This window comes from Triplophysa rosa, linkage group LG7 (genome assembly GCF_024868665.1).
Source record: "Triplophysa rosa linkage group LG7, Trosa_1v2, whole genome shotgun sequence".
Lineage (NCBI taxonomy): Eukaryota > Metazoa > Chordata > Actinopteri > Cypriniformes > Nemacheilidae > Triplophysa > Triplophysa rosa.
The window spans coordinates 21,774,364-21,799,102 of NC_079896.1; the positions used below are offsets into that span (position 1 = coordinate 21,774,364).

The 24,739-nt window shown below is 37.2% G+C and overlaps 3 protein-coding genes and 1 long non-coding RNA gene across 7 annotated transcripts in view; 2 read left to right on the plus strand and 2 right to left on the minus strand.

The window, feature by feature from the left end:
* Positions 1-5,925: 5,925 nt before the first annotated feature.
* Positions 5,926-7,268, minus strand: LOC130557027 (uncharacterized). The gene is made up of 3 exons (XR_008963262.1): positions 7,107-7,268; positions 6,444-6,518; positions 5,926-5,964 (listed from the first exon to the last, which is right to left on the minus strand). It is a non-coding gene; the product is annotated as an uncharacterized LOC130557027 (long non-coding RNA).
* A 1,204-nt stretch (positions 7,269-8,472) lies between these two features.
* si:dkey-276j7.2 (protein TAMALIN) lies at positions 8,473-11,583 on the minus strand. Its single transcript, XM_057338907.1, has 9 exons — positions 11,447-11,583; positions 10,884-11,153; positions 10,719-10,759; positions 10,454-10,508; positions 10,206-10,299; positions 10,030-10,120; positions 9,838-9,904; positions 9,223-9,289; positions 8,473-9,022 (listed from the first exon to the last, which is right to left on the minus strand). The coding sequence occupies exons 2-9, from the start codon at positions 11,043-11,045 to the stop codon at positions 9,003-9,005; spliced, it is 597 nt and encodes a 198-aa protein (XP_057194890.1). The 5' UTR covers positions 11,046-11,153; positions 11,447-11,583; the 3' UTR covers positions 8,473-9,002.
* Positions 11,500-16,100, plus strand: lg7h7orf57 (linkage group 7 C7orf57 homolog). Its single transcript, XM_057338906.1, has 8 exons — positions 11,500-11,609; positions 12,038-12,100; positions 12,219-12,395; positions 13,133-13,220; positions 13,529-13,637; positions 14,842-14,921; positions 15,043-15,140; positions 15,223-16,100. Exons 2-8 carry the CDS (start codon positions 12,064-12,066, stop codon positions 15,273-15,275), a joined length of 642 nt encoding a protein of 213 aa, XP_057194889.1. The 5' UTR covers positions 11,500-11,609; positions 12,038-12,063; the 3' UTR covers positions 15,276-16,100.
* A 2,263-nt stretch (positions 16,101-18,363) lies between these two features.
* Positions 18,364-24,739, plus strand: part of pkp4 (plakophilin 4) — a 31,423-nt gene continuing 25,047 nt past the window's right edge. For 2 of the 4 annotated variants that reach the window (XM_057337062.1, XM_057337064.1), the window contains exons 1-3: positions 18,364-18,529; positions 22,715-22,845; positions 23,940-24,052. In XM_057337062.1, coding sequence (XP_057193045.1) covers positions 22,720-22,845; positions 23,940-24,052 — 239 coding nt within the window. In that variant the 5' untranslated portion in view covers positions 18,364-18,529; positions 22,715-22,719. Of the gene's footprint in view, positions 18,530-18,567; positions 19,082-22,714; positions 22,846-23,937; positions 24,053-24,739 lie in introns of those variants that run through there. The other 2 variants (XM_057337063.1, XM_057337066.1) reach the window with 2 other exon arrangements.

The window sequence follows — 24,739 nt, forward strand, 5'->3', positions numbered from 1 at the left end:
TAGAGAATGTGAAAGGTATGATGCTGAGGTTATGACTGGATTTATCTTAAGAGCGGAACATTGACCATTGAAGTACAGTCCCCAATCAACTCAGAGTCAGTCTGTAATCCCGGACCGGATCCCTCGCCGGCCAAAATGACAAAAGCAAGACGGATAGTGAGGTAATAATTAACTCCTGATTTGAAACAATATTTCAAGCCCATATTATCACCAGATTGCTTTACAACGAATAGAAAAGCAAGAGAGAATTTTCTCTCACAGCCGTGTACATTCTGGATCTTTCCTTTAGCTCATGAGAAATCGTCATTCCCATTCCTCAGTAGAAGAAATTCCCACAATTCCTTCAGTGAAAATCTTTTGTCCTCCTGGCCTCTCGTTTTAGTTGTTTCACTCTTATTCAGTGTGTGTGTGTGTGTAAACTGACTATAAACAGTAGGCTCTCTGTGTTTTAGCGTCTCTTTTGTCACCATTTTCCCTGACTGGCTGTCTGCCTCCGGGCGGACAGATCATAATACGCTACAGTCCCACAGACAGTACAGTAGTGGGAACACCAATAAATAGTCATCATCTCTATCCCAAATAGGTTTTATTGTACACCCACAAAGGTATGAAGCATACAACCAGCTGTGTGTATACCCGTGAGCCTGGGAACACATGGTTCGTGGTTCTTGCAACCTGAAAATAAAAACCCAGAACACTCATACTTTAAAGTTATATTTGTGAGGATCTCTCGAAAAAGGAGCTACAAAATGTTCTTCACAGTGATGCCATAGAAGAACCATTTTGGTTCCTTGAAGACATATTTACTCAAAGGTTCTTATATGAACAATTTATTTCTTAGGTGTTATAGTCTATAGAACTTTGTGGCATTATGAAGACCCTTAGTGAAACAGAATGGTTCTTAAGGCGTTATTTAGACGTTCTTTGGATGTTCTTCATGCCACCATTCGGCCAAAAATGGTTCTTCTATTCATTGTCAAGCATTTTATTTTTTATAGAATGTATTTACAAAATGAAATTGTTACAGACACACTTGGACATTATTAGTTTTTTAATTAAAATACCAATTGCCAAATTTTTGATCCTATCAGTCATGTTTCGTTTACATTTTAGGTTAATTCTGTCTATAAACTATTTGATCGCAGAGATACATTCTTTCTCTAAACAGAGAACGAGGGCCTAAATCTTTGATTTCACACCTTGTGACCTTGACTTGAGCCAGTCAGGTGTATCTCAGACCGGTCTACTCTTCCACAAAGCAGGAAGGCTGCACAGGATAGATTAATGAATTAGAAATTAAAATGCCGTCCTTTGGGAAACCCGACTTGCTCCCTGCATAAACTCTTCCCCGCCCCCCACGTCAGGCCGTCCTCTGTCCCTCCCTATCAAACACCTGAGCATTGTGTGGCCAGTACAATCACACTTTCTCTCCGTATCAACCTCTCTCTCCTGGACGGAGACAAACGGCTCTGTGGTCATTGGTGGTGGGAAGGCATCCTTATTCTATGCGTTGCGGACGGGCATCTCTTCAGACCATCCCTGGTTTGGAGATAAGAATGGATATAAACCAAAGTGCACCAGTTCACAGGCATCACAATGGACGCCTGTCACTCAAAGCTTAAAGTGACCCCAAAGGACTACTCATTGGGAATACCTCTTGTGACCCCGCTACCCCAGGGTCACCATTTCTAATTCCCTCCCCCCTGCTCTCTCTCTCTTTAAATCATGACTATAATGTTAAAATAAAGTGAAATATATTAAAGCTGTGACTATATTCATGATATCACATAGCCATTGCTCGAAGCAATAGTTCACCTAAATACAGAAAATGCTCACATAATTTTCTCACCCTCATGCCATTCCAGATGTATATGACTTTCTTTTGCTAAACGCAAAGAAATACTTTTATATTATGTGTTTATGAGAGAACTAAGTTTTTAAATATACATATGTATTAATAAAATATTGAATATTCAATTAAATACATTATATATAAAATAAATAATAAATAAATAAATAAATGGTCAACTATATTTGTTTGTTTATAAAAGATTTGAATATAATAAATTATAAATGATACAAATAATCAATAAATATTATTTATTATATAAATATATTAAATTATAATAAATAAATAATATTTATTTGAATAAAATGCTACAAGTGAAATTTTGATGGAGTGATAAGAGATGGCATAATAACTAAATCTGTGCCTTTGTAAATTATTGTTTTTATTTAGAAATATGGCACAGTGTATATAGGGAAGAAAAATAAATGTATTAATATTTATATTTAAATGTAATATAAATGTATATAATTAATATACATTTTCTGGATTTATTTTTTATCTGTTTCATCAGTATTTTATGTATTTATGTTATATTTTATTATTCAATGTCAAAAAAACATGATCATAAAATTATATATATACATATTAAATTACCAGTACATTTAGTTTCTTTAACAGTGTAAAAATTAAATGAGGGTTTTCAGATTTATATTTCACTCAAACTGTCCTTAAACGATGCAAGGCATCATCACTTTCTGTACATTCTGTCATTTCATGTTTGTTCTGAGTCACTGTGACAACAACATCTTCAGCACTCTTGGTCTCTGGTTGTGACCTAAAGAGAGCCCGGACAGCAAAACATCCCTCCGGTCACACACCCAACACACCCACCCTCTCAAATCTTACGCCCATACAGTGTGAATGAACAGAGAAAAATGACCCTCCTGACCCCACCCCGTGTTTACCACAAGACGCAAGCCTCCTGTTTGTCCCTCACGCTCTTTAAACTCAGCAGAACGACTGAGAATTTCCAACGGGACCAGAACACTTGCAGGCTTTATGAAATCGACACTTTGATAGTTCTTCTTTTCTCTCATTGTCTCTCGTTCTCCCTCTCGCTTTCTCAGTCTCAAATATTTTCCACAGAAGCTCCTCCATCCTTCACAAAAGCTGTCATTGTGGACTGGTCGAGGCGTGAGGGGGGATTCATGAATGTCTGCTGTACAATCAGGCCACAGTGGGTCGGTCTCACAACCCACAAACGCTGATGGATGACTCACACTTCCGAGGCGACCTCTCACTCACAAATCATTATTTATTCTGTACATCATCGTCAGATCTGTTCAGAAAGAAGATGGTGTACGTATCAATTTCTGCGGATCGTAAAATAAATAGCCCCCCCTTAATCGGTTTTCACGTGGTCCCCTTGACAGTTTCACATTGTTCTCGTAATCCCCTTACACGCTTTGGCCACCCTCTGCATGCATTTATTTAACTGTTTTAACTCACATTTCTTTTATTCATACAATAAGAGGTGATGTGTTGTAAAGTGACGTGTTCCTTTTATATCTGATACAAAACCAGCAGACAATGCCTGGTCCTTACTGCGCAAACATGCCTGATATGGGCAAAAGAGCCGGTGGATGCCAGAAAGAGCCGTGTAAAAGCCCCGGGCCTATCGTGGCATTTCAGTCCCACCGTGATGCAAGCTGCTTTCTGGGGAGACAGGAATAGCAAGAGTGACAAAACCCGAAAGAAGGAGGAAACAGCTGAAAAGGGACGGAGAATGAAAAGCCATACCTCTCTGTCAGGAAAGGTCAATGACGACCCTAAACCACAGGGGACGTGCGTTATCCAGGAAGTGCCTTTCCGACCCCAGCCCAGAGAGGGTCACAAACCTCCCGTTTCCATGGAAGCCTGGCATTTGTCACCATTCAAATGAGGCCCAGAAAAGCCTCTGTCTCGTTTAGCTATATAAACCTAAACCAGAAAAAAATGTTAAGGCAACCGGTAATACATGACGATCGATGGGCAGTATGGAGTGCGGATGGAGAAACGGAGGTGGTATTCATAAACTAACTGTAAATCTAAAGCAATTAGTGAGATTTGTATTGTAAAGTTCAAGAATTCACAGCGCTAACAGAGGAAACAACAGCAAACCCACACAGACTCCCAATGAGTCATTAGAGTGAGCCAGAAACAAAGACACGTAAACTAAGGAGTCTATTGGGTCACAAACACACGTATTAAACCAATTACTGCGCTAAACAACTAATTGTACCAACATTAGATGGCACATAACGATGATTAGGCCTAGTTAAAACAGAGATAGATTTGTAGATCTTCTTTCTTCATTATGAATTTCGCTAATTGGTCTGGTTGAAATGTGATTTTAATATACTTGCCATTTATATTAGGAAAATGTATGTCTGTGTGTACCTTTTTATTAATTCATTTTGAACTTTACACATCAATCTATAATAGAACACAGAACAAATCTGCGACATGTGTGCATGACAAAGTTAAAAATGATTTAAAAAAAAAGACATACAATTATATACAATTCACACAAATTTTTATTACACAGACATAAGAACACAAGCAGGGGCCTATCTTCGCCTGTTTTGTCAAGTCAATACAATATTGCCACCTAGTGTTGAGAAAATGTATTTGTACTTTCTCTTCTGCTGGGCTATTCTTTAATTCATCTATTTCAACTTAAACACTTTAGTTCAAAGGCTGCTTTAAAATTTTAAGTTCACTATAAGTCATTTGAACTTAAAATATATTAAACTGACTTTAAAAATCTAGTTATATTTCACAACTAAAATACAACCACGCTGAAAAAACATCTAGTATTTTTTGTACACATTTTTAAAGTAATTTTACTTAAAATGTTTGTGGCACGTTTTTTTTAAAAGTGTGCAAAACTTGACACCGAAAAGTAAATCCTACTAGTGGTTTTATTCAGTGTAGATTAATTCAGTTCAATATAATTTAAGCCCAAATGATTTAAATATTAAATTTGACTTTAAAATCTTTAAGTTAATTTTTCACAATGTACAGATGTGGTGTCAGGGATGGTTTTAGGCTATAATTTTAAAATGTGTGACCTCAGCTAAAAAATGAAATATACAATACATTGTTACATTCAATTTCTTTATTAATTAGGCTATAATATTTAAATGTTAAAATGTGTGACCTCAGCTAAAAAATGAAATACGCAATACATTGTTACATTCAATTTCTTTATTAATCAACAGATAAAAACAATATTTTTCAGTCTGACCAATGATGAAGAGATAGACTTCTTATATCATGAATTGAGTTTCTACTATATCTTTTAATATCAAGCAGCATTATAGAAAACCAAGCAAACAACCAAAAATATCACCACTGATTCTCAGTCTATCAACCTGCTGATACAACTATTTCCTCTATCATGGTACATTAAAAAGTTACCTCATTTACAAAGCTTTAAAAACAATCACATTTAGAAAGTTACATTTCTGCTTTTCCGTCAATTCAAGGATGGTTGTTGAATTCTTGTTCAAAAGTGATGTTTAATTTTGTTCGTTTGAGAGTGTGATTTTAAAATGTCTGGATTGATTTCTCAATAAAATAAATCAGGTTAGAAATTTAACTATGTCACAAAATACTGTTCATGTGTTTGTGTGAGTGAACGTGTTTTATGTTGTTTTAACAACTTTTGAACACACCACATGAAAATATATAGGATGGCACAGCCCATTTCAATTCCGTTGGTCATGGTTATACATTCAGCATGCATTCAAACTCATCTATTCTCTGCATTGTGTTTCCTCTTTTAATCTTCCTATAGCTGACAGTGTTGTACCTGCCAAGAGGACGAATACACATAGGGTCATATTCTTCAATAGAGGGCTGCAATTCAGACAATCCATCGTCCATTTCCTCTGTCTCTTCCTCTGCGTCCTGCATGTTTTCCTCATTCTTTATTTCCTCTTCCTGTTTGATTTCCTCATCACTCTTAATTTCCTCTTCTTGCTTGTTTTCCTCCGTGTTCTTATTTTCATCCATTGGCTCTTCGGATGTCGTTGTTTGCTGAGGTGCTTCTTCTGTTTGTTGTTTGTCAGCTCCCGGGTCCTTGTTGTTCTGCTCCATTGATGTCACTTCCTGTCCTGTGATTCCAGCAACTGATTGATAGAGAAAAAGAAATGGTTTATGGAAGGAAGATAAATACACAATCTCTATAAAAAAACATTTTGTAAACTGTATGTTTTAAATTAAATAGCCCTAAACAGGTGAATGCTTGAATAAAACAGTTCACACAAACATACAAATTCTGTCATTGTTTACCAAACCTGAGCTTTTTCTGCAAAACACAAACGAAGATATTTTGAATATAGTAACTTTCATCACATGGACACAAAACCACTGATAAATTTCTGAAAAATCTTTTGTTTTCCGCCGAAGTAACACTCACATACAGGTTTTGAACATGGGGGTGAATATACTGTATGATGGCAGGCTTTTCTTTCTTTTTTTGATGAACTACAAACTACCTATTTAAAAACTACCTTTTAAATGATTGTTTAAAACCCTAAACAAATCTCAATCAAGCGACCCAAAACCAAGTTGACAAGAATATAACATACTGTATACTATACTGTACCTTCAAATATGGTCTGATGATAATGCTGTGCTGTCCTGTAAGTTCACCAAATATTGATACAGTATCCCAAGAAACCTGTAAATCAACTGGTAGTTAACGTCTGTTTTTCTGTTAAAGTCAATGTGTTGTCATGTCCAAAATAGGAAAACAATTGCTAAGTCCTGGACAAAATAGGACAGGACTTGACAAAAGATGCAAAGCTGTTCTGTGGAATTTTAATTTGATTTGACTAAACAAAGTGTCCAGCTCCAACCCTGGAACAAGCACTGCAAGTACACAATTTTCCCAGTAAGTTTCAACAAAGATGTGGCTTACATAACATTCTTCAGAATTAAAAGATTACTGGCATTAGCTGAAGTGGCATGGAGTTACATAAATACGTAAAAATAAACCTCATGCTAAATCCAGTATAAGACACCTTCAGTTACAGCTTAACAGTATTGTTATGTTTTTTTTCCACTTGTGTAATAAATTTATTTTAAAAAGTTAAAATACTATTAAAAAAATATATCACCTGATTTAAACACATAAATTTACTTTCACAAAAGCAAATAACAAGCAGTCTAAACAGGACATTTGCATTTTCAGTACAGAGGCAGAAACTTTTACAAACACACTGACCAAGCTTGTAAAACATTTTTTTTCTCACTTAATATTTCTTACCTTATTCGTTCCAACTTTGTGGTGCTGTATGAAGTTTGTCTGTTGGGTCTGACACCCGTTCTTGTGGTTAGAGAGTGAATCCTGAAGAAGAGAGATCAGAAACAGTGTCCTGTGGCGAGAAATCTGTGCATGGCCGTATCTGTTCCTCCCTTTCTTCTCAACTCGTCTGACTGGCATTGGTTGACACAGCCTCATTGTTATACTTGATCTCAGAGCTGAGAGATTGTCAAGCCCACTGTGACTTCTAATTTTGGACGTGAACTTGACATTGTAGGATTGATGGGTTCATTCGTAGAGATGACACAGATACACTCTTAAAAATAAAGGTGCTTGAAAGGTTCTTCACAGAGATGCCATAGAAGAACCATTTTTGGTTCCACAAAGAATCATTCAGTCAAAGTTTCTTTAAAGAACCATCTCTTTCTTACTTTTTTATAATCTGCATGAAGAACATTTGGTGAAACAGAAAGGTTCTTCAGGTTCTTTATGAAACCAAAACGTTCTTCTATGGCATTGAAGAACCCTTTGAAGCACTTTTTTTAGGCCTATATAGTCAAACTCTAAAATCTGAGGTTCGTCAAAGGGCATGATTTCTGTCTTTGCCTGTGGGTGTTTTAAATTCTAGTATTTTGAAATGTCTTGGTGTACATTTCTAAAAAGTAAGCTCACATATTTTCCGTCTGGAGATGTATTTAAGAATATTTCATAAAATCCAAAAAATATGAATGCTGGGAATCTCCAGCTCTCCAACATTTTGTAAAATACCTGAAATGAGGACAAATGTTCATAAACCTATAATCTGAAAACTAAAGAGACATACATTTCATACGAATCCACAAATCCAAAATTTGTTTTTCTGCCTTCAATTTTTATCATATTGGCTTCACAAGTCATTTCAAGTTACTATTTAATAAATATAATAATATAAAAACTTACAATCACAAGTTAAAAAATTAATTAATTATATATATATATATAAAATACTTAAAGAAAACTTACTAAAGAAAAAAGAAAACTGACTGTATTGTAACAATGAGGTCTCATGAGGTCAAACTCAGATCGAGGCATTTGTCAATTTGTCAATCAAGCTTTATAAAGTGATGAGCCTGCTAAGATTTTTTTCTGTGAGACAGATACTGTAAGTGAGTCACTTCCTGTCAGAGTTAAGATCTGTGGGGTGAATGAGAAATGCATCTGGTGTTTTACCACTGACTGATATGATATCTGGAAAAACCTATAAGATCAGCAGAAGCAAACAGCAAACAAATCAACTTATGCAAAACCACAGCCAACAAGATCAAGTGAACTGTGAAAAATAGCCAAACTGAAACCGGCTCGCGCTACAAAACATCAAAGCACACTTGGAGATTTTTATAAACATTTAATGAGAAAGTGTATAAAACATGAATAAATAAATCAGTGTTATGTAAATACAAAACATTTAGATATAAATTACAATTGAGTTTTAACAATAAATAATGCCAAATGATAGATTTATAATACACAAAGGCTACTCATGTAGAATGGTTTAACACAAAAACATTAAAAAAATCTATAATATAACAAATAAAAATAATAAAAATATATATAAAAATACAAAAATAGTTAAATCTCATGTCATCTCACTTTCCACATCAAATCAGTGACTACAGAAATAGAGCCTTAGTGGAAAAAATACCTTTTTAAAATACACGTTTATTTTGTTCTCGTCAATGGCAACACTGAATATGTTGAGAATTTTACTTTTTGGAGGTCTTTTTGACCAAATGCAGATAATTATTCCTTGCTGTAGTCACAGGTTTTTTGCAGGATGGGTTGCTAGTGTGGTTAACTTCTCATTTATTCATACAGTCAATAGTGGGTGACAGGACATCATGTAGGAAGGTCAGGGGGTCTCTAATTGTTTTCCGAGACACCTGGAGGCAGAGAAGGAATTGTTGTATTACACCAGCACTGAACAATATACAGTAACAGAATATCTCAAATAAATGTCAATGGGTTAACTCTTCACGATGGCAGACCAAGGGTTTGAGAGGAAATGATGTGTCGTTCTTGCACAGAGCTGATGCCCCCATTTCTCGTTTAGTTTCACACAAAGCCAGATATTAACACATACCTCGACTCAGACGCACATCCTGTGTGATAATCGTCTGAAGCTCTTTGCATTTCTCTGTAAGCTCTCGCTGTTTGCGGTGTAAATGTGTGGGGGAAACACAGAGAAAACATCTGTGAGGTGAGGACACAGAAATTTCATTCAGAATTCACACGGTTCCCTAACAAAACAAGTTTACCGTAAGGAGCCCCAAAATACTACTGTATGCAGTTATGCCAAGGGTTATGAAATGTAATAAAAATAAAACAGGGGACTAGACTGGGTGTTATTAGAAAACTAGGAAAGACTCAAGATTCATATTCACCCAAAAATGACAATTCTGTCATCATTTACTCACTCTTGTCATTTCAAACCTGTATGACTTTCTGAAAAGAAAATATTTTGAAGAATGTTGTTAACCGAACAGTGAGGGTAACCATTCACTTGCATTGGTTTTGTGTCTGTACGCTGTACAATAGAAGTGAATGGTATCGTCGCTGTTCGGTTACCAACTTTCTTTAAAATATCTTCTTTTGTGTTCTGCAGAAGAAAGTCATTCAGGTTTGAAACGACAAGAGGGTGAGTAAATGAGGACAGACTTTTCATTTTTGGGTAAACTATCCCTTTAAGGAAAAGTACCTGCAGGAGATACAGCTTGCCGAGTAGTTGCCTCTGTTTTACTGTAGCATCTCTGATCATCTCCATCCTATAATAATAATAAAAAATATGAAATACTGTATGGCACCCACTCATCATTCAGACATTTTTTAATCCAACTTTAACAAAAAAAAAGAGGGTCTCACACAACCAGTTTTAATAGTGTAATCTTACTTTAACATGGTAGACTTTTGCATAAGGTCATTGATCTCCTGATGTGTGAATCCTGTAATGTACACACTGTTGACTGTGATTATGACATCACCTAGATCAGGTCAGAGAGAGAGAGATTAATATTGGTGCTGTAAAGGCGAATGACAGCAGAACAAAGTCGAGCGAGCAGGTCACACCTGTTGTCAATCCAGCATCCATTGCAGGACTGTTTTCTTTCACCCAACACACACATGAGCTCAGATCCTGCTCGGTTCTTTCACTGCTGCTTGTCTACAGGAATTAAAGACCCAGTCAATTCATCATACAAAATCCAATTATCCCCTGACAGATAATAAAACTTCAGGCAGGAGTGTAATGCCTGAATCAATGGTGAAAGGAGTATGAGAAGAGAGAGAGAGGACAGGTGGGTGGGTAATGAGGTTACCTGGATGTCAAACCCAAAGGTTTCATTTTCTTCTCTTCTTAAAATGACATCTCTCCTGTACACAGTAAGAGAGAGGAAATGAACGTGCATCTTATTTTTTACCTGTTCTGACCCTTAAAATGGACCTTGTTTATGTCATCAGGTCGACTCAGTCATGTTAACAATTTAGACTTTAATAAAATATGTTAATTTAGATATTACAATATAAATCACATTTTATGTTATTGTTATAGTTATGATTAATATTAATAATAATAGTATTTACCGGATGCACTGTTCTGCTGTCTTGTCCTGAGGTTTCACTACCTAAAATAAAACAATTATTACTTGTTATTTCAAATGTTCTATACATTAGTAAGTATTCATTCTGTATTATTAGACACTGATATCAATTGAAAACAAAATTACATTTAACTGCATCATCACTTACGTTCTGTTTATGGCGTTCTGTGTTTTTAGTTAGTTTATAATCACTCGTGCTCTTCTGTGTTTTGTGTCCAGTGTTCAGCAGGTTGTTTGTCGCGCAGCTGCTCTTTCCTAACAGTTTTCTGATGTATTGTACAGTTGTCATCTTCAAACTGTGAACTGACATCTCATTCTCTGCTGCTGTGAGTTTCTGTCCTCCGCCTTTTACGCGTCTCTAAACGGATGTCACGTGACCGCAGTGCAGTCCCTGGGACTTCTCTCATTTACCGCAAGTCTGTCAGCGCAAAAATATTTAAAATCAACCAACGAGAAAACGAAGGCTTACGTGAAAAATAACAAATTAAATACAAAAACATCAAATTCATGACATAAATAAGAATACAATACCAATACAATAATGTGGGCGTGTAACTTTTAATACAGGACGTGCTTTCAGTTGCAAGATATCTTTCCATTTATTCGTTTAGTAGGCTTAAATTTGAGGAGACAAATGTAAAACAAAGTACAAGATTAAGAACGTAAGTGTGTGTGGTGGTGGTGGTGGGATGGGGCGGCGGCTCGTCTCACTGAGGATGTAACTCCGATCCGGTCCGCTAGATGGAAACACCGGGCGTGTCCATGTTCAGGGTGTGTTTCAGTCTGAAGAGTAAGAGGAATCTAGGCGTCCCCCTTCTGTTTGCTGGAGACCGCGACGCAAGCCTTGTCGTTTTCGTCTCTCTTCGGGCCGCAGGTTTGTAAATCACGATGTAATTTCCCATATTAATATTGCTCAAAAAAATTATTTAGCAATTTCCATGATTTCTGTTTTTAGAATCTGTTTTAAGAATGGGCTTGTCTTGAGTAGATGATGCTTGTGGTCCTGATGCTGCTTTTGTTACTAGGCGACCAGGCTGACTAGCTAACTGATAAACATGACAAAGCAACGAAGACAATTTTGGCTAAATGATCTTGGTGTTTAAAAAACGATCCGTAGCTGCTAGTTAGATCGCTGTAAGTTAGATTTGCTTGTGTACATCTACACAAATTTGAAAATGTCGAGCTGACGGCAGTGGTTTGGTTGGATCGATAAAGACGGCATCGAATGAAAATAGATCAACTGACCTGCTGTTAAATAAGAGTTGAATAAATGTTAACTACGTATTTACTGTCATTGCATAGCAATCTAAAATCGGACAACAGTCATCATGGCAGCTGAGCCCAACTACCGCAGAACAAAACCAGGTAATGCCCATTCTGAGCAACACATTTACACATTCAAAAATGCACGTCATATACAATGGTTTTACATTTTGAAAAACGTGACTAATTATGCTCAAATATGATTGTAATTTCAATGTAGGTGTTAGGTCAACTCAACCTACTACAAATGGAGCTGCTGGACCCTCATCACAGATTCCGGGTTTGTCTTCAACTGCCAACAACAGCGAACCTGAAGCAAGAACCAAAGGACGACGTGTAGGAGTTCAGGCCTCTGACTCTGATTATGTTAAACTGGCAAAACAAGGAGGACAAAGGGGTAAATTTCTCACACCTCTGTGTAATGTCTTTAATGTTGCTGCAATTGCAGTATGTATGAACAGTATGTAATATTTGGAAAATTCTAAATTGAATATATTTCCAAGATTATATATAGACCAGGTGATGAGCGGATTGGGGATTCTATTCTCGGGGAACACAAAAACTCTCAAAATATGTGATAAAAATGTACTTTGAATGCACTGTATATCACTTTGGATAAAAGTTCCTGCCAAATCGGTAAATGTAGGTTACAACAGTATTAGTTACATACTGCATACTGTTTCACATTCTGTTTCATTAATAGTTTGCAATATAAAGTAGTGTGTACAGTATATACAGCCGCAGAATAAACGTTTTAACAAATTTACTATTTATAGGCACATTTTTAAGTGAATTGATCATTTTTGTTTCATTCTTGTTTCATTTCTGCCAGATCTTGAATACTGCAAAGAAAACAAGATCATTTTTATGTTTAAACAACACAATACTAATGTATTACATGTATTTTAGTATCAGTTCAAAAATTAGTGTATGATGTAATAAGCTACTTTTTCAAAATTTTCAACTTCTTTGCATTCTGGTGTATTGAGCAATAGCCACAGTTCATGCAAGAGTGCTTACTGAAGGCAAGACTGGAGTGGTCTTTTAATAGAACGCAGTGTATAGTAATTACTATGTTAGCATTCTATTCTGAACACACGGTACACATAGTTATATTTTTTATTTTATCTATAGGTTTGCTGTGGCATGATGATCCTGTGGATACAGATCCAAACAATTCCTACAAACCCTCTAACTGGTTTACGGCAGATGATCAAGATGGGTGAGCTTTTTCCCACGAGTTAAATAAACAATAAATGATGTGTTCCAAAGCCTCAGATATATATTCAAAGAGTGATCTTAGACTAGATTATAATTAATCATATAAAAATGTATCACATTATTCAAAGTAAAAAGCTACAAATGGACTCCGGGAAAAGCTGGTCTATAATTGTAATAAGTGTATGTAACATGGAGCCCTTGCTTCTCCTTAAGGAATAACAGCGGTGTGTGGTAGAGAAATGCAAACCCCAAACTATCCAGTGTGGTGGTGTGAAACTGGGGTTCAGTCGTGTGATCTTATACTTTCAGCAAAGCAACTACCCCAGACGGAGTCAGCAAGAGTCCGTCTCCAGGGGCCGATCATAAACTGGAGCCCCCATTTGGAACTGATAACTATTCTTCCTGGGAGAGCGACAAGGTGAATTAGTACAGACAGCGACAGCCTGCTCGTGCATGGCCATCTCTTACTGAATGTGAACTGCCCATACTTTCGCAATATTATGAAATTTTAAGTTGCCATCAACCTTTAAGTTTCTTATTTTTTATTTTATTACGTACCTTTTTTTGCAATTTGAATCAAAGCAACTGTGTTAGTTTGTAAATCTTTTAGTTTGATGCATGCTGTAATTATTGTTTTTTCATTTTTCTTGACTGATCGGCCATTTTCTCTCACAGATTATAGCCTGTGGGACTTCTGCAAAGACACCCTCTTTATTTCCATTGAACATTTCAGCTTAAAGCATGCTAAAAGTATATACTTCAGCTGTTTCTTAAAGGTGCTGTGTGTAATTTTTTGGAGGATCTATTAACAGAAATGCAATATAATATACATAACTGTCTTCAGACCTTACGTAATGAAGCATAATGTTTTTATTACCTTAGAATGAGCTATTTCTATCTACATACGCCGCGGGTCCCACTGCATTGAATTTGCCATGTTGTTTCTACAGTAGCCCTAAACGGACAAACTGCTCTATGGAGCGCATTTCGTAAATACGTTATCTCCTTCGGCAAAGAAGCGAAAATGTGACAACATCTTAGTTCTGTGTCAGTCACCGTAGTGCTTCGAAAGGGAGGGTTGAGCGGTGGAGTGAGACAGTGCTTGCAATTCACAACCTCACCACTAGTTGCCGCTAAATTTCATACACTGAACCTTTAAGTTGGTCTCAATTCAGACTTGATCCCCAATAGGCTACAGTAATATGAAAGCAATTACTTAAGGGATAACATGAGACTTTTCTATAAAATCAGTGGGACATATTTTGCCTGTTGCTACAGATTGCTGACTCAAGATTACTGTTGCTCTGACTATTAGCAAAATAACCCATATCGCTTACAGATTCTCAGATCCATGGTTCTTCCCTCTGTCCCGTCATGTTCATTAAATATAGATAGACAGGAAACAGTTTGGCTGTATTATATTTCTCGTTCTACATGCTTCTCTTCTGATTTTTATTAATGATGTCATGTTTCCTGCATTTGTGACTTTTCTTTTAAATTACTGGATTGATTTCTTTTAAATGCATCCCCCAGGAAAGATCTGCATTGTTTCACACTCTAAAATTGTGAATAATCTATGCTAAATTTGAAAATAATCAACATCTAATGTTTTTACGCGCAAGGTGGACAATGCTGCATCGGAGATGCAGAAACTCTCTCTGAGCCAAAAAGATATTGAGGATGCCAATAAATTCAAAAAGACGTATGTGTCCCTTTCAATTTTTACTGTAGCTACCGCATCATTTTATCTAATAAAAAGTGCACTCTTCTTTTCACCATCGGTATTAAATTTCGAATATTTGATTCTTGGTTCTGCTTTAAAGGTCTCATGACAAGAAGGCAGAAGCTCCAGTCAGCATGTCCAAGCTGTTAGGCTTTGGTTATGTCGAGGAGAAGAAATCTAATGATGATGATGCTTCAAGTGAGAGTTGAATCTGCGTCACATGAACCACGTAAAAGGTTACGAGTCAAATAATCTAAAAACTGCTGTTTTTATCTTTTAGGCATTACCTCCGAGCAGACAAGCACCATTGCTCCGGAAGATGAATTAGAATAGAAGACGTTGTTCCCCTAACCATTCTTCGTAAATTGGTCTTCTCCCGTGTCCACTTGCTTATTTGCATCAACACCTCACACTCTGCTGTTTTCTGTTTTCATCAACATTTTGCATCTTTAAACAACATGTTTGTGTTATGCTCACATTGCTACGGTGCTTGCGATCTGATAAACTATAACCCTAAAATGAAAGAATATTGTGTCCCTGCTTACAAAGTACAGGGTATGTGCACCACAAACTAAATTGTAAATGCAATGAACACGGATGCCAAGGTGGAGCTGATTTTTATGAATTTCATAACATGAATTCCTTTAACTCATAGCACACCAATGCACCAAAACCTTAGGAACACCTAAGACAGTTGATCCACTTAACACACATGGACAAGACCGGAGGTACCACGTTAAACCGCCTCTTCCCATCTCACATCGTCAATATGAAAAAGTGTGTGTAAGATGCAACCCATCGCAAAACTACACACTCCGTGGCTTTTTTCTGGTCTGAACACTTCTGAGTGCTCTTATGCCCCTAATCAGCTAGTTCTGAGAACAAGACAGCCAACTTACATTCAAAGATTACATGAAATGAGGTGATGCTCTCGGTACGGATTTGAGAAATAGAAAGGGGGTACAGGGAGTTTGCGATTGTGAATGTATGTTTTGTTGTTGGTATTGATGTGACAGTAAATAATAATCTCAGATGATGTTGTTTTAGTGTTTAATGCTGCAAAGTTACTTTAGTTTTTTCTTCCTTCTTAAAGATGTTTACAATTGTTGTCATTAATGTCTATAAATGATACCTGAATAAAATTGCATGTGCATGAAACACTAAATTGTTTTGTAGTGATTCATACCTGGCCTTTATATTAAATGCATTGTCATTTAATATTTGGGATTGAACAAGTAAAATTATAAGACAAATCAATGAATAATAGTTAAAGCCATTAACAACATTAAAAACTGAATAAAATAAATTGATAATAAATGTCTTTATAATTAATTAAAAGATCATTAAGAGAACTTAGGTGCTTGTGGAGTTGTGGTGGTAATCTATTAGTTAGGGATCTGGATAGGGTTGCACTAGCCATTCGTAAGTGAATTCTTTCTTAAATGTGAACGTAAAGTCCACATTAGGCTTATAACTACTAGCTAGTTTGTAACTAACTCTGCGTTATTCGGTTGCACCCTTTAGTCTTAATGCAGAACGTAGCTAGTAGTTCGTAAGCTCTCCGTAAAGTAATAAGTAATGATAATATGACGTTTACCTTCAACAGTCCAATAGCAGCCTTTAAATTCGTGAGAAAAAGTTGTGTTGAAATGTTGTGAATTTCAAAACGTTCTTGATTTAAACTAATTTGACCTCACATAATAACGGTAAAATAAGTTTTTATTAAATAGAATACTACCTAATCATGAATAAGGTATTTTATTAAATATTTCAAATTAAACAAGATTAATAAACAATACAGCCCAATGAAATCATAATAAATGACACGTAATATGGGTGATTTCATTTTACTGCCAACATACAATGAAATAAAAAGATGATTTTATTTGGACACGCACAACACAGGCAGATGGATGCACACACGGAGGCGCGCTAGGACGGTTCTTGTTAGAGCCTCTATTATTATATTATATATTATTATAATGTCATCACACAATGTTCTCTGTTTTAAAATGTAAGTGACTGTAAATGTCAGCATTATAATATGTGTAAAGTATCGAAGAATGTCGAGTGAAAATATAAGAGCTTATTCAGTTAGTTCAGTGAGTCTGCTATTTTATTCCTACAGTTACTCCTGACGGGAGGCTTCCGTAAATATTTATAGTTTATACGTAACGTTACTCTTCAACTAAGTTGAATGGTGCAACTCAAAAATATTTAGTAGTGCGTAAGTTGTAACTTAACGCCCATTTAAGTCAAAACTAGGCTAAGTTGTAACTTACGCACAGCTGGTGCAACCGGCCCCTGGAAGCAAACAAATGCTATATTTTCAATACCACGTGTGACCCAGCGCTGGAAAGTTAGATGACAGGCCCACTCATTCATCATTTCACCCTTGACCTAGGCTTTTAACTTTCAGATTGTACAATTAACCTACTGTGTTGATGAAAAGCATCTGCTAAATGCCAAAAGTGGATAGTGAGGAGATGTGAAGGTTTTTATGCTGGTACCCTATGAGAGCTAGTTAATTTTAAGCTACTGGTTCTAGCCATACATTTTATTATTATTTTCTTTTTATTAGATTCATAGGCTTTGGGCACATATAACATGATCCTTGAATAACCTCGAAGGTATATGATCAGAGAGCCATAAAAATCGGTGTTTTAGAAAGCTGGAAACTGTCTACTTCATACTGGTGTAACGTTATTTATGCTGTGTTCCAGACACCTCGGATTTGGGAAATTTCTTACCTCAACCCGGAAATCATTTCTGTAAAGGCGCTGTTTTGATGTCACTAACTCATGTTACTAAATAGTTATAAGGGGTTTGATGTGGGACATAACACATATCCAAAATCCGAGATGTCTAACGTTTGCCGTTGGTCTATTTTTTCTTTTGTCTAAATGCTTTTATATACGAATGTATAAGTGTAACTGTGTAAATCAAACTGTGGTGGCAGTATTTGCTAAGTAGGCAGTAAAACGTCATTCTTTTTTTTGTAAAACGTCATTCTGGAAGAAGCTCATTCCCAAAGGGAGACGTCCACACGATGGCAATGTTGCCTAATCTTCAGTTGGAAAACCCCTTCCGAAACCCAGCAATTTATTAACGTCTTCTTCACAATTTATTCAAGTCGCATCAGCTAGTCCTCGCTAGAGTTGTGTAGACTTTAGTTTAACCCACAAAGCAGTTTTCTTTTCAAAGTAAGTCATTTCAACGACCGCAAAGTTACGTATTTACTTGAAACAACGAACGCACTAACAAACAGAAGATTAAAACATTATACAATGACTGTTTTCTTGCCGTGTCCGCATTTTTCATGCCTATCGAATCGTATTTATCAGAATCAACTCCCTTTCGACTACATGGCAACACACTTAAATGCCTTGAAACAGCACCTCTCTATGTGAAGCGTCTCTACGTCACGCGCTCTGACCCTCTTGCTCATGGAAGCGCGCGAGAGCCAGCCGGAGCCGCCCGTTCAGTTCATCGCATAAAAACACGTTTGGAGATAATGTCACCCCGCGATTCCGTTTCAAATGGATATATCCGTCGCCGCGAATAATTTGCGTTTCGGAGGTGTTGCGGTAAGTGCTGGAGATTTCGCGCAGCTCCGGTGGAGCGTTTCTAACATCTGGCGCGCGCTGGCGACGAGAATTCAGCGCCGAATCGCACGAACGCTTCCCTGCTTGTCATTTATCTGTAAACCTCAAACATTCGCTTTAAAAACTTGCAGTAGACGCTGTGTTCAGTGCGCTGTGTGTTTTCCTGTCGATGTGTTGTGCATGCTTTAAACCTCCTTCCAGTGTTTTTATCGCAGTGCTTAACTGTGCGGAAAATATGCATTTTACGATAGTTGTGATTTCGTAATTAGACTGTTGGCCTTCTCAATGCTACAGCTAAATAACTTAAGCAGGTGTAGTGTCGTCTCCACCTCTAATCGACATACCTACACCTCCCACCACCACCATCATCTCTGACCCTTCGTGTCCCTCTGAACACCGCATGGCGCATTTGGCCCATCTGTTCATCAAATATTTACCTGGGCAAGACATCGGATATGTTGCGTGGCTTGTAATTAAAATGGTTGATGGCATTTGTTATGGCATCCTGCAACCTAGTCACCCATCGCCTGTGAGGTAGGCTGGTCTCCATTACGTAGACTGGTAACGTTAGATGCCGTCATTTGCACTCAAGCTGAATCTCCTATTAGACACTTTTCTTAATGCATTATGAAGCATCTCTCTCTAGTCTTACTCTTTGAGCTCGATGGAATCTGTACTGTATGTTCTGACCGGGGATGCCGGTGTGGTTGCAGTTTTAGCTGCCTCATCATATTGACTAGAGTTCAGATTGAATGCAGGTTTGCTGCTGTGCACCGTGTAATTGCTGCTGTGCGGTGATTTGGTTTGCGAAGGCCACAATTACTGTATGTAAAGATTGCGGGGACAATGCATCATCGTTTAGCAGACGTGCTCCTTAGATACATAGCTGTCTTTACAATGCATGTTATGTGGTCTGGAAAAGCATCCAGCAGAAGGGGAGTTTTGAATTTCAAATGGCCACGGTTGGGTTTTCACTCTATTAGAGGTGAGAAAACGATGTCTCTGACGATGCTGTGTGATAGTACACAGTGTCCAATGAGTCCCATTAAATACCAATTTATTACTGCTAATAAGATGGCCTGCTTGTTTCGGCAGCTCTCCTCTCTTCTGTATGTCAGGCCTGTGCTTTGACTGACGGCAGACTTTCGGTTAATCCGGTGTGTGCAGTGGGTGGGGATTTTAAGGACTTCCAAAGTGGATTTGGAATTCATTCTTAGCATGCCAACACACTGGGTTACAGCCTTTCATGAAGTTTATAAGCTTCGAATCATTGAATTATAAACGTCTGTGTGTGTGTGTGGGGGTTGTGAACTTCCTAGTCATCTTAAAGATTTTACCATCTGCTTAAGGTGTTCAGTTTTCAAGTATGGGTTGGATAAAATAATATAAACACCTAGTGTTACAGTATATAGGGGTTAATTTGAATTGTGTAGGCTTCTGTAAAAAAATTAATGTGTCAGTTCTCTTGTTACTATATTGTCTTTGTTGCGTGCCATAACAAGGTTCTGAACAAGTTGTGACAAAACATGTTGTGTTCAGCACTTGCTCATCAACGGCCAGACTGTTTGGTGTTTCAGGAGCATCCATTTCCATTATGAAAAGGGTGAGAAGCTGGTTCTGTGCTTTAACCACAAAGCAACTGGAAGATGTTCTGATAGATGAATTCAAAAGTTGAATCTATTGCTAGAATGTTTATTTGCTAGGTGTCCATCATTTTGTCCATCCCTGTACTGTATGCATCTTAGTAATTTTCATTTGAACCTTTGTGGGATATTTAGGCCAAGCTAAAGAGTAATCTCGTCCTTCGATTTTAAAGACACTAAGGCTATACAGTAAGAAGAAGAGAGTACATCTGCTGATCCGACTATTTTTGCAGTTGGTTGGGGGAGGGAATAGGGAAGGGAACAGGTTGTCTTGTCAGGCTGTTGCATGCTGGGATGTTGGAACACACGTTGGAATACATCCCTTGTTGCCCTGCCATAATGTTGCCAGGAACTACGATTAGCCAATAGACTTTGTGCGGCAGTGCTAACATCCTTTTTAAAATGAACATTGTTCCAAAGAATAGTGCATTACAAACCTTAGAGTACTGCTGCCTCTAGAATTCATGGGTCTGATAGCCAGCGTCCATGCAGACCCGCGAAGATGTATTTGACATCCCCATCTACTGGTCTGGCATGCATAATACAGCAGTTTTACTTATTTTCTGGATCCATGTTAGCGTAGATCGTTTTGACAATCTTTTCGTATACGTGAATCTTTTTAAAAAACGTTTAAAAAACGATTGTTTTCTACTCCATCAATGTCATGATATAAACATACTGTGGCACCTCGGTACACAGTGCCCAGGTTTTCTCCTTTTTGTGCCTTGCAACAATGGCCTTGTTCTCCAGTAAACAAGATACATTCTTTTCAGCCGGATGTTTCTCATCTCAGCATGGCTGTGAAAAGTTGTAAAAAGTGCTGAGTATGGCAACATACTGTTAGAAATTCTTTCTATTAGCACTGATAGAAAGAAACTTGTTTTTAGTTCACCAGTTTTTGATATATATCGAAGATAAATAAGCATAGTGAAAAGATATTAAATATTTATGTGATAGTGTGTAAAGGATAGTGATAGTGTGTAAAGGATATAACGATTTTATTATTTTATTTATATATACAGTATATTAGTGTGTATAATGGCTGAATATCTGCATAAAAGTAAATCATTACAGTAGACTCATCCCAGCATTATACTCAAATTTTAACTGCTGTGTCTGTCTTTCTTTCCAAAGGTGTCATATTATGAGCGAGTTATGCAGGAAAACAGCATCACTCCAGCGGTGTCCTTTTTATTTATTATAAACTGCTCGCTTATAGCGCAGACACGATGTGATGCTATTTTCGTGTCAAGTTTATAGCTTTTAGTTCTTATTAATTCTTCACACAGCAGTCCAAGTTTGGAAATATGAAAAAACCTGCATCTTTTATACTTAACTCACTGCACTCTCAGTCTCGCACGATAAATTAAAGGGATAGTTCACCCAAAAATGAAATTCTGTCATAATTAACTCACCCTCAAGTTGTTCCAAGCCTGGATCAATTACGTTGTTCTGCTGACACAAACAGTATAATTGGAAGAATGTAACCCAATGGTTCTGGGTCACTATTGACTATAGTAGGAAAAAAATCTACTAGTGCCCCAGAACGGTTTACTTTACCGCATTCTTTAAAATATATTCTTTGTGTTTAACCTAACAAAGACATTTATGCAGGTTTGAAACAATTCTAAGGGCGAGTTATTGATGACAGAATTTTCATTTTTGGGTAAACTATTCCTTTAACTGAGAGAGAATGAAAGAGAGTGAGAGAGATGGCGGCATTGTTATTATTCTATAAACTTCTAGTCTGAAAAGAAGATCTGTGTGGATTAATTAATTTATCAATTCTACCAACATGTCGTCAAATGTATAGAATGTTCATGGAATAGTAATAATAATACTGCCCTGCAAAGGCAAAAGGCAGTAACTTTACTTTTGGTCGAAAATGAGTTAATTATATTTTTGGGACATTCAAGACCTCTTTTATCATGTGGATTAGTATCTTGAGTAAATTTCTGTGTTTTTTCAAGAAATAAATGGGCTGTAACTTCAAAAAGTCAATGAGAAAATAACAGGTAAAAATATTTAAAGGCATTTATCTCAGTTTCACACTCTAGCGAATTTGCCTTTGTAGGGCAGAATAGTAATGGGATTATTTTTTTGGTATGTAATTCCCACAATCCCACGCTGATTTTGAACACTAAAAGCACTGTAAAATGGGTTAAAATACTCTAAAGTCAGTGAAGTATTATTCATGACTAATATTTGAATACTATTTTTAATATTACCGTTTTACAGCTAGTGATCTTTCATTCTGATGCACAACCCAGAATTTACTGACAGGCTTGTCAATCGAAATCACATTTTTAATTGTGTTATTTTTGTGTACGTCTTATTTGCTAACATAAATTAGGCCATAAACACATATTGGTTGACCACTTTATCAGTTCAAATACTAAATAGTTTGATTTTAATTACAGAAAAATACATAAATAGAGCGATATTGAGTGAATGGTTGTTATACAAGCTGCATTAGTGTCAACACATGTAAATGGTGGATGTTTGTGTGTGATCGTGTGTGCAGGGGGAATGCCTACTCCAAGGCAAAGCCCTGTGGAGGAAGGGGAGGTGCTGAGCAGTAAGGGAAGATCCAACAACAACATGGCGACTGATGCCGCCACCACCACCAATCTGCTGGCCTCTGTTAAAGAGCAGGTATACTGCAACGCTGCCATCTGCTTGTTTCTGGGTAGCCATTGCCTGTTAGTCATTAATTGTTCACCTTGAAGATGGAGATAATCAATCTAGACTCATTTTGTGAGCTAACTTTTCTCGAACTTTTCTTTGTTTATCGAGCGACATCAGCTTTGATGCTTCAATTTGCTTTCACAGTTCAAATGTCATGAAATTGGCTCATAAACTGTTTGCAAAATCATTACATGTCTTGTTAGCATTGATGACAATCACCAGTGTGAATCTTCATTGCTGGACATGTTTTACCAGGGCACCAAAAACTGCAGCATTGATTTGACTGTGTTCTGTCTCTGTTTGCGTCAATGGTCAAGTCTCGTGTTTTCTTTCTGCTCCGTTTGGACAGAATCAGGACATAGGCAAGTATTGTCACGCTGAACAATAGGTTGAATAGCAGAGGCCTGGTACAGCTGGTAGCTCACAGCGTGGCACAAGGCAGATAGTCATTGCCTGACCGTTAATCTCTGCTTTTCATTGCCTTCAATAATGACAGCAATACTGTTGCCCACCACCTCAAGTGAATGCTTGAAATGAAACTTGCCATACTTATGAAATCCATTTCAGACAGGCGCAGCGCTCCAAAATGTTTGCATTGCTTACAACAGTGGAAGTCAGTCATAAAAAAAGCAACATTGATATTAAAACATCGAGCCAAGGCAACATCGAGTGTGTGGCTGTGTGTGGTTTACTGCGTGTGTCACCTTTAAGGGCAGCTGCATCAACAAGTCTGTCTGCATCTGAGAGGCAGGCCAACAGCGTAGCCTCCTCGTCTTCCACACACACACATAAACAAACACACATGCACACACAGACAGGCTTCAGAAACAGCTCAAGAGGAAAGGAAGAGGGCACAAACTCAAGAGTGAGACAGAATGGTGGTTGCAAAGAGACGGGAATTAAAGACGATGGCTTTTGAAGCCAAATTAATATCATAATTGGAAACGAGTATGCGGTGTGTAGAATGGATTTTTAATAGCTGATGGCCTTCACATTATGGCTGTGTTTTTGATCACAGAAGCGGCAGAAGTGACTCTTTTATCTGTCGTGTTTTTGTGAAGGAGCTCCAGTTCGAACGGCTAACTAGAGAACTTGAGGAAGAGAGACAAATCGTGGCCAATCAGCTGGAGCGATGCAGGTTGGGGGCGGAGTCTCCAGGTGCTGCGAGTGACAGGTAAAACATTTGAATTTGAAATATTTTGTCGGTGAGCAGAATTTCTTTTTGCAGGTCTGACGTAATGTCCCTGTTGATAAATTATCAATTATTTATGTGTGTTTTATAACATGTGCGGTTTTGTAATTTGCTGTGACAGTAGATATAGCACCCATAAATTAAAATTCTTCCCTCACATTGTTCCAAACATATATGATTTTTTTGGTTTTAACACAAAGATGCTTCAAAGGAAGCTTAGTTTCTACACAGAAACGTACATGTTCTACTCAATCGTTTGATGCACAACATCAAAAAATACGGCTCTGTTTTTCACATTACGCTACCAACATGGCATAAGACTAGGGATATATTGTAGAACACAAGTCATATGGTTTAATTGTGTGGTGTGTTTTTGTTCCTTTTGGAGCTTATTATCTTAAATAACCAGTCAGTTGGTTGTAGATGGGAAAAACAGCTGTTTAGGCATTTTGCTAAACATCTCCTTTTGTGTTCTGTAGAAGAAAGAAACGTGGGTTTAGAAATAATGAATGAAAAATGAAATCAGAATTTTCATTTTTGGGTGAAATATTACTTATATTGGTCAAATGCCACGGTGAAATGACTCAGCATGACCTACATACAGGGGATGTAGCGACCACATGTTCCCCACTTCCAAAAATATTGAATGCTGTCACTTTTTGGAAGAGA

Excerpts from the sequence above, each read along its gene's own strand:
- lg7h7orf57 (XM_057338906.1), top strand. The coding sequence starts at position 12,064 with ATGGCAGCTGAGCCCAACTACCGCAGAACAAAACCAG. Across the intron at positions 12,396-13,132 it reads AAAACAAGGAGGACAAAGGG|GTTTGCTGTGGCATGATGAT; the intron begins GTAAATTTCTCA and ends TTTTATCTATAG. Across the intron at positions 13,638-14,841 it reads CTTCCTGGGAGAGCGACAAG|GTGGACAATGCTGCATCGGA; the intron begins GTGAATTAGTAC and ends TTTACGCGCAAG.
- si:dkey-276j7.2 (XM_057338907.1), bottom strand. The coding sequence starts at position 11,045 with ATGTCAGTTCACAGTTTGAAGATGACAACTGTACAATACATCAGAAAA. Across the intron at positions 9,905-10,029 it reads CAAAAGTCTACCATGTTAAA|GATGGAGATGATCAGAGATG; the intron begins GTAAGATTACAC and ends TTATTATTATAG. Across the intron at positions 9,023-9,222 it reads GGATGTGCGTCTGAGTCGAG|GTGTCTCGGAAAACAATTAG; the intron begins GTATGTGTTAAT and ends CTCTGCCTCCAG.